Below are 16,233 nucleotides of genomic sequence, written 5' to 3'. Positions count from 1 at the left end.
AATGAAAGTTTAGTATTAGTTGTTTTGTTTGTTTTTTTATACTTCAGGTTCTTATTAGTCATCAGTTTTATACACATCAGTGTATACATGTCAATCCCAATCGCCCAATTCAGCACACCACCATCCCCACCCCACCACAGTTTTCCCCCCTTGGTGTCCATATGTCTGTTCTCTACGTCTGTGTCTCAACTTCTGCCCTGCAAACTGGCTCATCTGTACCGTTCCACATACATGCGTTAATATACGATATTTGTTTTTCTCTTTCTGACTTACTTCACTCTGTATGACAGTCTCTAGATCAATCCACGTCTCAACAAATGACTCAGTTTCGTCCCTTTTTATGGCTGAGTAATATTCCATTGTATATATGTACCACGTCTTCTTTATCCATTCGTCTGTTGATGGGCATTTAGGTTGCTTCCATGACCTGGCTATTGTAAATAGTGCTGCAGTGAACATTGGGGTGCATGTGTCTTTTTGAATTATGGTTTTCTCTGGGTATATGCCCAGTAGTGGGATTGCTGGATCATATGGTAAATCTATTTTTAGTTTTTTAAGGAACCTCCATATTGTTCTCCATAGTGGCTGTATCAATTTACATTCCCATCAACAGTGCAAGAGGGTTCACTTTTCTCCACACCCTCTCCAGCATCTGTTGTTTGTAGATTTTCTGATGATGCCCATTCTAACTGGTGTGAGGTGATACCTCATTGTAGTTTTGATTTGCATTTCTCTAATAATTAGTGATGTTGAGCATCTTTTCATGTGCTTCTTGGCCATCTGTATGTCTTCTTTGGAGAAATGTTTATTTAGGTCTTCTGCCCATTTTTGGATTGGGTTGTTTGTTTCTTTAACATTGAGCTGAATGAGCTGTTTATATATTTTGGAGATTAATCCTTTGTCCGTTGATTCATTTGCAAATATTTTCTCCCATTCTGAGGGTTGTCTTTTCGTCTTGTTTATGGTTTCCTTTGCTGTGCAAAAGCTTTGAAGTTTCATTAGGTCCCATTTGTTTATTTTTGTTTTTATTTCCATTACTCTAGGAGGTGGATCAAAAAAGATCTTGCTGTGATTTATGTCAAAGAGTGTTCTTCCTATGTTTTCCTCTAAGAGTTTTATAGTGTCCGGTCTTAACATTTAGGTCTCGAATCCATTTTGAGTTTATTTTTGTGTATGGTGTTAGGGAGTGTTCTAATTTCATTCTTTTACATGTAGCTGTCCAGTTTTCCCAGCACCACTTACTGAGGAGACTGTCTTTTCTCCACTGTATATCCTTGCCTCCTTTGTCATAGATTAGTTGACCATAGGTGCGTGGGTTTATCTCTGGGCTTTCTATCTTGTTCCATTGATCTATGTTTCTGTTTTTGTGCCAGTACCATATTGTCTTGATTACTGTAGCTTTGTAGTATAGTCTGAAGTCAGGGAGTCTGATTCCTCCAGCTCCATTTTTTTGCCTCAAGACTGCTTTGGCTATTCGGGGTCTTTTGTGTCTCCATACAAATTTTAAGATGATTTGTTCTAGTTCCGTAAAAAATGCCATTGGTAATTTGATAGGGATTGCATTGAATCTGTAGATTGCTTTGGGTAGTATAGTCATTTTCACAATATTGATTCTTCCAATCCAAGAACATGGTATATCTCTCCATCTGTTGGTATCATCTTTAATTTCTTTCATGAGTGTCTTATAGTTTTCTGCATACAGGTCTTTTGTCTCCCTAGGTAGGTTTATTCCTAGGTATTTTATTCTTTTTGTTGCAGTGGTAAATGGGAGTGTTTCCATAATTTCTCTTTCAGATTTTTCATCATTAGTGTATAAGAATGCAAGAGATTTCTGTGCATTAATTTTGTATCCTTAATGCAGCATTTTTTATCTAGTCTAAATGGATGGCTTATTTCACTTTTATTTTAGATAATGAAGCAGAAACAGAGGCACCAAATCAAGGAAGACCTGCCAAAAAGATAGAAACAAAACCTGACAAGGTAGAGTATAAACATCTGTTTATTTCTAGGTACTTTGAAAATCTCACTGCTACTTTCATAAATTGAAATTAAGCATATAGAACTGCTTCAAGAAGTTAACTTACACATGTGTTAAAATCTCTTGAACCATAAAGAAACATCAGGAGGATTTACTGTTGTTATTCAGGTGTCTTATCCTCAGAGTTTCATAGGTAGAGAAAGCATAATTTGATTAACAGGAAATAGAGGAAAGTGATAAAAACACAGCTGACAGAAACCTTCATGTGGGAACTAGCTAAGAGATAGGATGGAGTAGGGTGAAATGCACTGACTTTGGATTCAGTTAGGCCTGAGTTTGAATATTGTCTCTGCTTCCAATTAGCTATATAACCTTGGACAACTTAGGGATTTGTTTTCCCATCTCCAACCTGTAATACCTACATAGAGTAGTTTTAAGAATTAAATAACCTAACATTTCTGATAGCATCTACCATAGTACATGGTAGAGTCTTCAAAAAAGAGCCACAATTTTGAGGCCCCAATGCCTTGTTTTATAACCCATGCTATAGTTCCTTAACCTTAAAAAAAAGTTAGGGACTTCCCTGGTGGCGCAGTGGTTAAGAATCTGCCTGCCACTGCAGGGGGACATGGGTTCGAGCCCTGGTCCGGGAAGATCCCACATGCCGCGGAGCAACTAAGCCTGTGTGCCACAACTACTGAAGCCCATGTGCCTAGAGCCCATGCTTCGCAACAAGAGAAGCCACTGCAATGAGAAGCCCACGCACTGCAATGAAGAGTAGCCCCCGCTCGCTGCAACTAGAGAAAGACTGTGTGCAGCAACGAGCACCCAACGCAGCCAAAAATAAATAAATAAATAAATTAAAAAAAAAAAGTTATGCCAAAGTATAGGAAATGTGGCTAGATTCTTAACTAAAAATTAAAAATCAGAAATGTAAAAACCTCTAAAAATTATGTTTATATGGGTGGGTGAAACCGCTGAAGGTGGTCAAAAGTTACAAACTTCCAATTACAAAGTAAGTCCTGGGGATGTAATATAAAACATAGTGACTATGGTTAATAATACTGTGTTGTATATTTGAAAGTTGCTAAGAGGGTAGGTCATAAAAGTTCTCATCACAAGAAAAAACAATTGTAACTTTATGTAGTGACAGATGTTCATTAGACTCATCGTCTAGATCATTTTGCACTATATACAAATATCAAATCATTATGTTGCACACCTGAAACTAATATAATGTTATATGTCAGTTATATCTCAGTTTTAAAAAAAAACAAATAATTAAATTGACAGAGAAAATAAGCTTCACATTTTATATGGTTAATCTCACTGTGTCACACTGAAAAATATTTTTCTCATATGATAATTTATTTATAATCAAGGTTATTTTAAAAGAGGATTTGGTCCTTGGCAATAGTAGTCATCCAATAAACATTGGATTTCTGATTCTCAACCATTGTAATTATCAACATAATTTAAATAAAAAGGTAGGTATTTGTTAGGTGGGTAATTTTTCCAACTTAGTTTTCATATATTTAATTTTAATACTTAAAACCTATTATTTAGTCCTTTTAATGAGGATTGGTTCTGTCTCTCTCTGGATCATGACAGTGGTTTAGTTAGCTGGCTACTGATTCCATATTTACATTTAATTGTATTTATTTTTTTTCTCTTAAATTATGCACAAGGGACACATATCTCAGCTTTCATATTTTCAGGCCTGTAAAAATTGGTTTGAATATATCCCCAGAAGAGAAATTCTTACTCCATTCTGTTTCCTCCCATCTAGGCCATTTCTTTTAAAGTTGATAGTGAAGAAAGTACTTTGGATTCACAAACCAGTACAACAATTGGAATGGATCCAGATGGAGTCTTATCAAAAATGGAAAATTTATCTAAGACAAATAGTGCAAAAATGAAGGGGAAGAATTCCTTTGCACCTAAAGATTTTATGTTTCAACCACTAGATGGTCTGAAGACCTATCAAGTAACACCTATGACTCCCAGAAGTGCCAGTGCTTTCTTGACACCCAGTTATACCTGGACCCCTTTAAACACAGAAGTGTAAGAATTTAATGTTAATAATGAATTCCTTGCCAAGATGGTTAACAAATGCCTTTCTTAGATTTGTCCTGTGCTTTTTAAAAGTTATTATTTAGTTAGTAAATTATATTAATTATAAATCATGAAAATTTGGTCTTTTAAAAAATTCTTCAGAAGCCTACAGTAATGTGTTTGACAGTTTTGATATTTCCTATACATTGTTTTTATCATTATTTTCATGGTACACTTTGTGTTTTTTTGCTTTTTATAAGTGACTTTATTATAATACTTAGAAATAAATGTTTAGAAGGAAGAAATTTCTATAATACTGTAGTTCAGACATGGTTTGGGGTTTTTTTGTTTGTTTTTTTGCCGAGTATTACTTTAGAAAAACTACTTCTAAAGCCAAAGATAATTAACTTGCAAAGTGGGGGGAAAATCAGTTGGAATCTTTAAGAGAAGCAGCAAGGTTGTTTTGCGAAGACTGGCTGGCGGCAAATTTACTGGAAGCTGCTCAGCAGCATCCAAGACTATGAGTGCTTATGATCCATGAAGAGATCTTCACAGTCTTTGGATCTCATTATAATTAGTAAAGATGGACATTCCCACTATAGGTGTTTAAATTTTTTCCCCTTCAGAAAGACACATTAAAAAAAAATAGAAACATATTTCTATTTAATCCCAGGTTTTTAAAAAGTAACATCATTTTGAAATCCTTCAATTGGATATATGAGGCTCATGTTTCATAAAGTATTTTTTTGCTATTGTTTTTAGTGATAAGACTGAAGCAACAAAAGAAATCTTGGCACAAAAATGTAAAACTTTCTCTGCCAAGACAGTACATCAAGATTCAAGTAAATTACAATGTCCTTTGGGTTCTCTAACAGTTTGGAATAAAGGTATTGTATTTTAGTTAATTTTTTACTTGATTTTGTGGATTGTGATTTATCAGACATTTGTTTAGAGCCCTTTTCAACATATAGTTCAGGGATGTGATCTCAGGGTCAGGAGAGATGGGAAAACATGGGGAAAGATATCTGGAGAGAGAAAGAGTTGGAATAAGGAATACAGACTGAGAAGATGGGGGGAAATAAATGTAAATTTGAGGAGATGAATATAAGGAGACACTTTAGAGGATTTGTGGTGAATGAAATCATTGAGTCAGAAATAAAATTTTAAAATTCAACATTGAAAAAAATTAAAGGATTTAAAAAAAATTTGTCTTGTGGGGGATGTCATTTTATGAGTTGCTGCTTTGAAATTTATATGTAATATTTTCTTTAATCTATAGACCATGTTTTAAATAAAAATGAAACTACTAATAAAAATTCAGATGGCCTTTCAATAAAAGAAGAAGTCCCATCACTTGAAGTAAATGAAGATCAGATATCTCAGCCACAACATGATGTGCCATATTTCAGGTTTGTCCATTTGTTCCTAGTGTAAGAATTTTGTATCAATGTCTAGACATTTAAAACCAAAATTATACTATTTTTAACCTGAATATAATAGATGAGTTGGGGGAAATTGAATTTTGGTGATTTTCATTTATCTTTTAAATTTTAATGATTTTTTTTCAATAACTAGTACATTCATGTGGTTCCTAGTTAAAAAGGTAGAAAAAGGTACAAGTGAGAAGTCTTTTTCCCAACTCTGCCTCCCAGGGGATAGTTCGAACCTTCCACGGAGGCAAGTGTTACTCATTTCTTGTGAATATTTCCAGAGGTAGATAATGCATATGTAAACTAACATAAACATATATATATATATTTTTAATATAAACAATAGCATACTATTTTGTTTCATTTAATGTTAAATGTAGTAGACATTCCATTTTAGTACTTAAAGAGCTTTGTGTGTGTGTGTGTGTGTTCTTTAATGGCCACATAGTATCCAATAATATGGATGTACCATAATTTACTTAATAGGTCTCTGTTGGTGGTTATTTACATTGGGTTCAGTCTCTTACTATTACAATCAAGGCTGCCAACAACAAACTTGTATATGTTTCAATTCTCTCATGTACAAATATATAAGGACCTCAATTTACATTCCCCCCAGCAAGGTATGGGAGTTCCTATTTTCTCATACCTTTTTTTTTTTCCCCCACAAAGAACTAAATTAAAGTTTATTTTATAAAAGAAGGATAATGGGAGATGGTAGGAGGCTCTTTGGCCCACCAAATTATGAGATAGGATTATGTTCCTCTAACTGTGAATTGAAAATTAACATCCTGTTTGGGGAACTTCAACATGTCACCTAAATGCCTTGGAAGCATATCAGAGGCCTGCATTTCGAGAAAGGCCTTAACATTCCACATCACACAGAAAATGATTACATTCTGTTATCTTTGAGTGAATATAGCAAGAAAATACCCATATGTTTTCCAATACAATGTTAACAATTTTTGAGCTTTACCAATCAAAACAGATAAAAAATATTATCTTTCTCTAGTTTATTTTATTTATTTATTTTTTTTTTTGGCTGCACTGCATGGCATATGAGATCTTAGTTCCCCGACCGGGGATCGAACCTGTGCCCCCTACAGTGAAAGCTCGGAGTCCTAACCACTGGACCGCCAGGGAATTCCCCTTACTCTAGTTCTAATATCCATTCTTTCTATTATGAATGAGTATCTTTTTATATTTTTGGGAACCACTTCAATTGTTTTTAGAGCATTACGTTTTAGAATTATAAGGTCTTTCAGAGATTAGCTAATCCACTGTGTTGTTGAACTGAGACATTGAGATGATAAACAATTTATCCAACTAAATAATGTCAGATCTAAGCCAGGTCTCTTTCTCATTAATTAAGCTGTTCTTTGTTGCCACTGGACACAGGCAGCTAAATTATTCTTCTAAGAAAAACTGTCCTCTCAGTTTTCCTGCTCGGATGTTTTTGTAAAGAAACATTAAATTTACCTTAAGCCAGGGTTTCTTTTTTTTTTAATACATTTATTTATTTTATTTTATTTTTCAAATGTATTTTTGGCTGGGTTGGGTCTTCGTTGCTGTGCGCGGGCTTTCTCTAGCTGTGGCGAGCAGGGGCTACTCTTCGTTGCGGTGTGTGGGCTCCTCATTGCGGTGGCTTCTCTTGTTGTGGAGCACGGGCTCTGGGCGTGCAGGCTTCAGTAGTTGTGGCATGCAGGCTCAGTAGTTGTGGCTCACGGGCTCTAGAGCACAGGCTCAGTAGTTGTGGGGCGTGGGCTTAGTTGCTCCGTGGCAGTGGGATCTTCCCGGACCAGGGCTCGAACCTGTGTGCCCTGCATTGGCAGGCAGATTCTTAACCACTGCGCCACCAGGGAAGCCCGAGCCAGGGTTTCTTAACCTTGGCACTACTGACATTTTAGACTGGATAATTCTTGTTGTGGGGTCTGTCCCCTGCATTGCAGGATGTTTTGTAGCATCCCTGGCCAGTAGCACTCCTCCAGTTCGTGACAATCAAAAATGCTTCTAGATATTGCCAAATACTCCCTGGTAGGAAAAATTCACCCAGTTGAAAACCACTGCGTTTGGACAAGCAAAGCCTAATAGAATCTGTAAGGCCCTTTCTCTGTAATTTGAGACTTACAGTAATTTGAGACTTAAGTGTTTTTAGCTTCATCTTACTCTTGGCAATTGAATTCGTCTTAGTTCCATGGAAAATAACAGAACTAAGGAATGACTGATTCTTTCTGCTTAGCCACTGAAAAATAAGAACAGAAAAGACTAGAAATATTAGCTTGAAAAATGGGCTCTTGGCATTAACCATCCAGTTAAGTTTTAGGTGTGGAAGGATGGACATACATAGAATATCAAATTGTATTTATGGATTTTAACATATCACATTTCATAAAATAATTAAGCATCAGCTCTGGGAAGTTAACATTGTATAATTGTCATAGTGCTAATGTATGTCATCATTTTAGAAATATTCTCCAGTCAGAAACTGAGAAGTTAACTTCACACTGCCTTGAGTGGGACAGGAAGCTTGAATTGGACATTCCAGATGACGGTGAGGGAACATTTGTATTTTTTTATGTCTTACCTTTATTTATTTTAATATGGTTACATTTATTTGAAACACAAAAATCCAGTGTTGTCCAACTTTATAATTTCATTGTTATTCAAAATAGCAAGAATTTTTCATATCTCACATATGTTCACTAATATCTCTGTGCTAAAATGGTACCTGACTTAAAAGATATAAGTAGTTAGAATATTGACTATGATTCCTGAGAGTTAGACATTTGCCTATTTTATTATTAGATTTTTTTTACTGTGACTTTATGAATGACAGCTATAGCTAGTATTGCTTAATTATACAAAAATATTTTCTGAACAAAAATTACTTACATCAATATGAAATCTAATCAAAATCAATCAAGTTTTCTGAAAAGTTCCAACCTTACCTATTCAGGAAAGCTATTTAGAAAAAAGTCATTTGTGTGCTGCCACATCAGTCCTTAGATACTGATGTGCAGTGAGTTGTCTGACGTTGAATTCTTATAAAATACAAGGAGAGGTAGAATGCTCTTTACTGTGTAGCAATATGTATGAGAATGTATATTGCTAATTTTTAGCAGGAATTGAAGCAGATAGTAAATGCTCAATATTTGTATGACAAAGTTTTGTAGTAGATATTTTTTGTTTTGCTTTAAAGTAAGAATTTGATTCTGTAACTGTAGGATATTTGGAATGAGGTCATCTTATCAGCTGGTTGGCTTGCAATAAAGGTCCTGTCTTGTCCTTTAACTTTTAAAAACCTCATATTTCTTTTAGCTAAAGATCTTATTCGCACAGCAGTTGGTCAAACAAGACTCCTTATGAGAGAAAGGTTCAAACAGTTTGAAGGACTGGTGGACAATTGTGAATATAAACTAGGTGAAAAGGAAACTACCTGTACAGATCTGGATGGATTTTGGGATATGCTTAGTTTTCAGGTATGTGGTCAAGTATTTTGAATATGTTAACTTTGAGTCTGTTTTTTTTGTTTTTTGTTTTTTTGGTTTTTTTGAAAATGAGGTAACAGTAGTATAAAAGGGTTAGTATTAGCTACTTATGTGCCTGTAATATTATTTATGTATTTCTTTATTTATTTGTGGCTGCGTTGGGTCTTCGTTGCTGAGTGTGGGCTTTCTCTAGTTGTGGCGAGCGGTGGGGGGGGCTTCTCGTTGCGGAGCATGGGCTCTAGGTGTGCGGGCTTCAGTAGTTGTGGCATGCGGGCTTCAGTAGTTGTGGCACGTGGGCATCAGTAGTTGTGGCTCGTGGGCTCTAGAGCCACAGGCTCAGTAGTTGTGGCGCATGGGCTTAGTTTTGTTCTGCAGCATGTGGGATCTTCCCAGACCAGGGCTCGAACTTGTGTCCCCTGCATTGGCAGGCGGATTCTTAACCACTGCGCCACCAGGGAAGTCCTTGTGCCTGTAATATTAAATGAGATATTAGCACCTTTATAAACTGTAAGGTGCTGTCTAAATTTTTTTTATTATTTTATTTATTGATTTGTTTATTTGGCTACGTTGGGTCTTCGTTGCAGCACATGGGATCTCCGTTGTGGCATGCGGGATCTTTAGTTGCGGCACATGAACTCTTAGTTGCAGCATGTGGGATCTAGTTCCCTGATCAGGGATCAAACCCGGGCCCCCTGCATTGGGAGTGCAGAGTCTTAGCCACTGGACCACCAGGGAAGTCCCAAGTGCTGTCTAAATTTGATGACTGATATCTTCTCCCCCGCTATATTGTCAGTATGATTTCTATTTGGGTTGGAAACTGAGATTATATTCAACTGTTGAATAATCTGTAATGATTCTATATGTGAGAAGATGAATAAATCTGGTCTTTAGTAGTTCCGTTCATCCAGCAGTTACTGAGTTCCTACCGTGTGCCAGACATTGTACTAGGAGTTGATAAAATAAGGCACATTCTCTGCCCCAAAGGAGTTTGTAGTTTGATTAGTGAGTTAGACAAAATATATAATTCCAATCTAATGTAAAAAAGTGCTATGAGAGAGGGGATCACTAGGAAGATCAGTAAAGGCATGGGAGGAGATGATACTTAGTAGCTTTTTGAGCATATTTTAGAAATAAGCATATAAATTACTATTTCAAGAACCTATAGTCAACAACTATTAGACATTTCAAGAAAGCCTTAAACCTAAAAGAAAGAAGCCAAGGCAAAAATAAGAAGAAAGGTATTTGGATGGAGGAAGTAGAGCAATCTAGGAAGTATAGTATCCAAATAATAGGAATTCCAGAAAAAGAGTACTGAAAAAATTGAAAATCATCAATGAAATGGTCTAAAAATTTTCCCCAGTACTGCAGGACATGAGTTCCACATTGAAGGAGCCCACTGAGTGCCTAGCACTGTGAATCAAGAGTAGACCCACACCAACGTATGCCATTAAGTATAACTGTACAACTCTTGGGATGAAGAGAAAACTGTAGAAGCTTCCAGAGAGAAAACAAGTTTCATACAAAGGGTCAAGGATCACAATAGCCTTGGATTTCTCAACTGCAACATTTAAAGCTGGGAGAACAATGCCCTCAAACTTCTGAGGGAAATAGCTTCCAAACTGGAGCTCTGTAGCCAACCAGTCAAGTGTGAGGGTGGAAGGGCATTTCCCAAACACACACAGTCTCAGATTTTACCTCCCAAGCACTCTTTCTCAGCAAGCTAAGTGAGAAAGTACCTAACAAAAATGAGGGAGTAAGCCAAGAATGGAGGAGGAGGTGGGTTGGATCCCCAGCAAGGGGCCAAGAGAACTGAGGCCGAGGGGAGACAAGAATGTGTGAAGCACGCTTAGGAAGCAGCACTTCCTGATCAGCACAGGGGGACCAGGGGCTCTACCAGACCTGTCCCTGGAAAGCTGAATTGAGTAAAATGCCTGATTTGTTTTTTCTTAAGAGGATATTTAATGCATTCTTTTTCTTTTCTTTTCTTTTTTTAAAATTCATTTTATTTATTTATTTATTTTTGACTGTGTTGGGTCTTCGTTGCTATGCGTGAGCTTTCTCTAGTTGTGGTGAGCAGGGGCTGCTCTTTGTTGTGGTGTGCGGGCTTCTCATTGCTGTGGCTTCTCTTGTTGCAGAGCACGGGCTCTAGGTGCATGGGCTTCAGTAGTTGTGGCACGTGGGCTCAGTAGTTGTGGCTCGAGGACTCTAGAGCACAGGCTCAGTAGCTGTGGTGCACGGGCTTAGTTGCTCCGTGGCATGTGGGATCTTCCCAGACCAGGGATCGAACCCGTGTCCCCTGCATTGGCAGGCGGATTCTTAACCACTGCGCCACCAGGGAAGTCCTTAAGAGGAGATTTATACTTACTGTGCAGAGTTTAGACTGAATCGATGATAGACACATGAACAACTAAGCAAGCAAAAAGCAAAACAGTTATTAAGTCTAGAGAAAAGTGAGTAAGGGAACATAATAGTCTCAATAACTTTATGGCCCAGATGTGAATAGTGTTTATGTAGTCATAATATAAGCATTACTTTGTGAGCAGTTTTTATATATTTACCAGTTTTCATATTGATGAGTCGGTTAACTAGTATCCTTTGATGGTGATCAATTAATTCTGTGTTTCTTAGTATCACTGTTAATTTATGGATTTAAAGATATTTGATGTATTTTCATTATTTACAGTTACTATCTTTATTGATGCTCATTTCTCAGCTTTGGCCAGTGACAACCTCTTCAAACTGGCTGCTGGGGCCTTTTTTTTTTTTTTTAAGAGTTGTATTGAAGTATAATCTGTGTATCATAAAATTTGCCTGTTTTAAATACCATATGCTAACACATATATATGGAATCTAAAAAAAAAGAAAATGGTTCTGAAGAACCTAGGGGCAGGACAGGAATAAAGAAGCAGACATAGAGAATGGATTTGAGGACACGGAGAGGGGGGAGGGGGAGGGTAAGCTGGGATGAAGTGAGAGAGTGGCATGGACATATATACACTACCGAATGTAAAATAGCTAGCTAGTGGGAAGCAGCCACATAGCACAGGGAGATCAGCTCGGTGCTTTGTGTCCACCTAGAGGGGTGGGATAGGGAGGGTGGGAGGGAGACGCAAGAGGAAGGGGATATGGGGATATATGTATACATATAGCTGATTCACTTTGTTATACAGCAGAAACTAACACAACATTGTAAAGCAGTTATACTCCAATAAAGACGTTAAAAAAAAATTTGCCTGTTTTAAGTGTACAATTCAATGATTGTCAGTAAATTTACAGAGTTGTACACCATGACCATAATCCAAATTTAGAACATTTTTAGCACCACAAAAGGGTCCTTCCTGCCTATTTACAAGTCAATCCCCATTCTCACTCCTAGCCCCAGGCATCACACTAATCTTCTTGCTGTCTTTGTAGATTTGCCTTTTCTGGACATTTCACATTAAGTAGAATAATACAATATGTGGTCTTTTGTATGTGACTTCTTTCACTTAGCATGATGTTTTTGAGGTTCATCCATGTTGTAGCTTGTATCTGTATTTATCAATTGATGGACATTTATATTGTTTCTACTCTTTGGTGATTATGAATAGTCTTCTATGAATATTCATATACAAATATTAGTGTGGATATATATTGTCATTTCTCTCGGGTAGATACCTAGATTTTGCTGGATCGTATAGTAAATTTATGTTTAACTTTTTAAGAAACTGCCAAACTGTTTTCCAAAGTGATTACACCATTTTGTGTCTCCACCAACAATGTGTGCTCCTGTTTCACCACATCCATACTTGTTATTGTCTGTCTTTTTTAGTATAGCCATCCTAGTGGGTGAGAAGTGTTTCTATAGTTTTGATAATGATGTTAAGCATCTTTTCATGTGCTTATTAGCCGTTCATATGTCTTTTTTGGCAAAATGTCTAGTAAAATCTTTTGCCCATTTTTAAATTGGTTTGCCTTTATTATTGAGTGGTGTTTTTCATATATCCTGGATACAAGTCCTTTATCAGAAATATTATTTGCAAATATTTTCTCCCAATTTGTGGCTTCTGTTATAATTTCTTAATGATGTCTTTTGCAGGGTAAATGTTTTTGATTTTTGTATTTTTTGGCCACACTGCATGGCATGCAGGATCTTGGTTCCCTGACCAGGGACTGAACCCGTGCCCCTTGCATTGGGAGCGCAGAGTCTTAACCACTGGACCGCCAGGGAAGTCCCAAATGTTTTTGATTTTGATGAAGTTCAATTTATCAGTTTTTTTTCTTTTATGTTGTGTTCATGTCTAAGAACTCTTTTTGCCTAACCACAGGTCACAAAGATTTTCTCTTATGTTTTCTTCTAAAAGGGTTATAGTTTCAGCTCTTACAGTTAGGTCTGTGATCCATTTGGAGTTCGTTTTTGTGTATGGTGTAGATAAGAGTCTAAATTCATCTTTTTTCTTGAGGATATTCAATTTTCCCAGTACTGTTTCTTGAAAAGATTGTCTTTTCCTCATTGAATTACAGTTTCAACAATTACTTGTTGAAAATCAGTGATCATAAATGTAATCCTGAGTCGTTTTGACATTTAAATTTTGTTTTTTGAGAGAGAGATTGAGAGTACATATGAATATAAATGCATAGTAAGGGGACTTGAAGCAAGTTTACCAAACTCTTGACAGTGGTTACCTCGTTGGAGGAGATTGGAAATACCAGAAGAATGGGGATATTATTTGAATCTTTCAAAATGAGATTGTGTGAAGAGAATGAGAAGGCATGCCACGGACTGGGAGACAAATATTTACAAAAGATGCATCTGATATTTGATACAAACATCTGTATCAAAATATACAAAGAACCCTTCAAACAACCTGATTTTTATTTATTTATTTATTTTTTTACTGAGGTTCTTTTTTTTTTTTTTCTTTTTTTTAAAAAAATTTTTATTTATTATTTATTTATTATGTTTATTTTTGGCTGTGTTGGGTCTTCGTTTCTGTGTGAGGGCTTTCTCCAGTTGCGGCGAGCGGGGGCCACTCCTCATCGCGGTGCGCGGACCTGTCACTATCGCGGCCTCTCTTGTTGCGGAGCAGAGGCTCCAGACGCTCAGGCTCAGTAGTTGTGGCTCACGGGCCCAGTCGCTCCGCGGCATGTGGGATCCTCCCAGACCAGGGCTCGAACCCGTGTCCCCTGCATTGGCAGGCAGATTCTCAACCACTGAGCCACCAGGGAAGCCCCTTTTCTTTTTTTTTTTTTTCAAAATACTAATTGTAAAGTCTGCAGTGGGTATATAAGTGTTCAACTTTTTTCCAGATTTTATGTTTTTGGTTTTGTTTTAAAATTTTTTATTTATTATTTTTATTTTTGGCTGTGTTGGGTCTTTGTTTCTGTGTGAGGGCTTTCTCCAGTTGCGGCGAGTGGGGGCCACTCTTCATCGCGGTGCGCGGGCCTCTCACTGTCGCGGCCTCTCTTGTTGCGGAGCACAGGCTCCAGACGCTCAGGCTCAGTAATTGTGGCTCACGGGCCCAGTTGCTCCGCGGCATGTGGGATCTTCCCAGACCAGGGCTCGAACCCGTCTGCCCTGCATTGGCAGGCAGACTCTCAACCACTGCACCACCAGGGAAGCCCCAACCTGATTTTTAAATGGAGAAAAGACCTGATCAGACCCTTCACCAAAGGAGATATACAGATGGCAAGTAAGCATATGACAAGATAAGACTCAGCGTCGTAGATCATTAAGGAATTGCCAATTAAAACTACAATAAGCTACCACTGGATGCCTGTTAGAATGGCAAAAATCCAAACCACTGACAACGCCAAATGCTGGTGAATATGGAGAGCAGCAGGAACTCTGATTCATTGCTGGTGGTACATTGCAAAATGGTACAGCCACTTTGGAAGACAGTTTGACAGTTTCTTACAAAACTAAACATGCTCTTATCATACAATCCAGCAATCACAGTCCTTGGTATTTTCCCAAATGACTGAAAACATATGTCTACACAAATATGTGTACACAGATGTTTATAGCATCTTTATTTATAATTGCCAAAACTTGGAAGCAACCAAGATGTCCTTCAGTAGGGGAATGGATAAACAAACTGTAAAAAAAGAGAGAGAGATTGTATTCATATTGTGTAATTTAGGAAACAAAAACATTTAGGATATCTCTCCTACCATTTTAGTGATCAAAAATAATTTAGGAGAGTTATTCATATATGACATTCTTTATGTAGATTTTGAAGGTTTGTAAGACCAAAAATAACAATGAACAATTTTACTATAGGAGTTTTTCACTTGAATACTAAATTCAGGATGATTTAGTCTAATTTTATGTTGCCATTCTCAATTTTTTTGAAGCTTCAGTTTATTAGTTTGTAATTTTAATGTGGTTAGCATTAATCTGATAAACTTGTGCTTTATTTATTAATAGATAGAAGACATAAATCAAAAATTCAACAATCTGACCAAACTTGAGGAATCTGGGTGGCAAAACAATAACAATACAAGCAAAAAAGTTTTTCGGGTAAGTTTGTGGGTTTCTAATATAGACTCTTCTACTCTAAAGAATTTTTATTTTCAAGCTTTATAAACATTTAGCTTCAGATTTTTTATCATATTATAAAATAAGTTTCATATATTGCTTACAATGTGCTGATTGTCTTTGAAGAAAGAAAGGAAATGAGCAATGCAAAATTCAGGATGGTTATTTCCGGAGGGAGGAAGGATAGGGGCTATGATTGAATTGGGACTGTGATTGATTGAGAGCTTCTGAGTTGCTAAATAGTGGGTGTGTATGTGTTTGTTTTATTCTTTAAATTGTGTTTATACATTTTTTGGTAACAATAATGGTAGAAGTAGATAATTTATATGATGCTTAGTATGTGCCAAATGTTGTTCCAAATACTTTACATGTTTTAACTCATTCAATCCTCAACAATCCTATTGAGGTGGGTACTGTTTTCCCCATTTTACAGTTGAGGAATATGAGGCCCAGAAAGATTAAGTTACTTGCCCAAGGTGGAGCTGAGTTTCGGGCCAGACTTTCTCATTCCAGAATTCCTATTCTTATCCAGTAGGCTGAGCTTTTGTGTGATATATTTCAAAATGAAAAGATTTTTTGGGTTTTTTTTGGCCATGCTGAGTGGCTTGCGGGATCTTAGCGCCCCGACCAGGGATCGAACCTGGGCCCCCTGCAATGTAAACGCGGAGTCCTAACCACTGGACCGCCACAGAAGTCCTGAAAGAATTTTTTAAATAGAAAAGAAAGAGGAACAATGGCTCTTTAGAATGTCTGTCTTCTTCC

The 16,233-nt window shown here is 36.9% G+C and overlaps 1 protein-coding gene across 1 annotated transcript in view; it reads left to right on the top strand.

Annotated features, from left to right (window-relative positions):
- DLGAP5 (DLG associated protein 5) overlaps positions 1 to 16,233 on the top strand; it is a 42,980-nt gene that overhangs the window by 13,498 nt on the left and 13,249 nt on the right. Inside the window, 7 exon segments of the mRNA XM_036840271.1 lie at positions 1,910 to 1,980; positions 3,768 to 4,042; positions 4,796 to 4,920; positions 5,313 to 5,442; positions 7,929 to 8,014; positions 8,782 to 8,942; positions 15,361 to 15,453. Coding sequence (XP_036696166.1) covers positions 1,910 to 1,980; positions 3,768 to 4,042; positions 4,796 to 4,920; positions 5,313 to 5,442; positions 7,929 to 8,014; positions 8,782 to 8,942; positions 15,361 to 15,453 — 941 coding nt within the window.

The sequence above is a fragment of the Balaenoptera musculus genome, chromosome 2 (genome assembly GCF_009873245.2).
Source record: "Balaenoptera musculus isolate JJ_BM4_2016_0621 chromosome 2, mBalMus1.pri.v3, whole genome shotgun sequence".
Classification (NCBI taxonomy): Eukaryota; Metazoa; Chordata; class Mammalia; order Artiodactyla; family Balaenopteridae; genus Balaenoptera; species Balaenoptera musculus.
The sequence above is the reverse complement of the archived record's forward strand: the minus strand, read 5'-3'. Positions and strand labels throughout refer to the sequence as shown.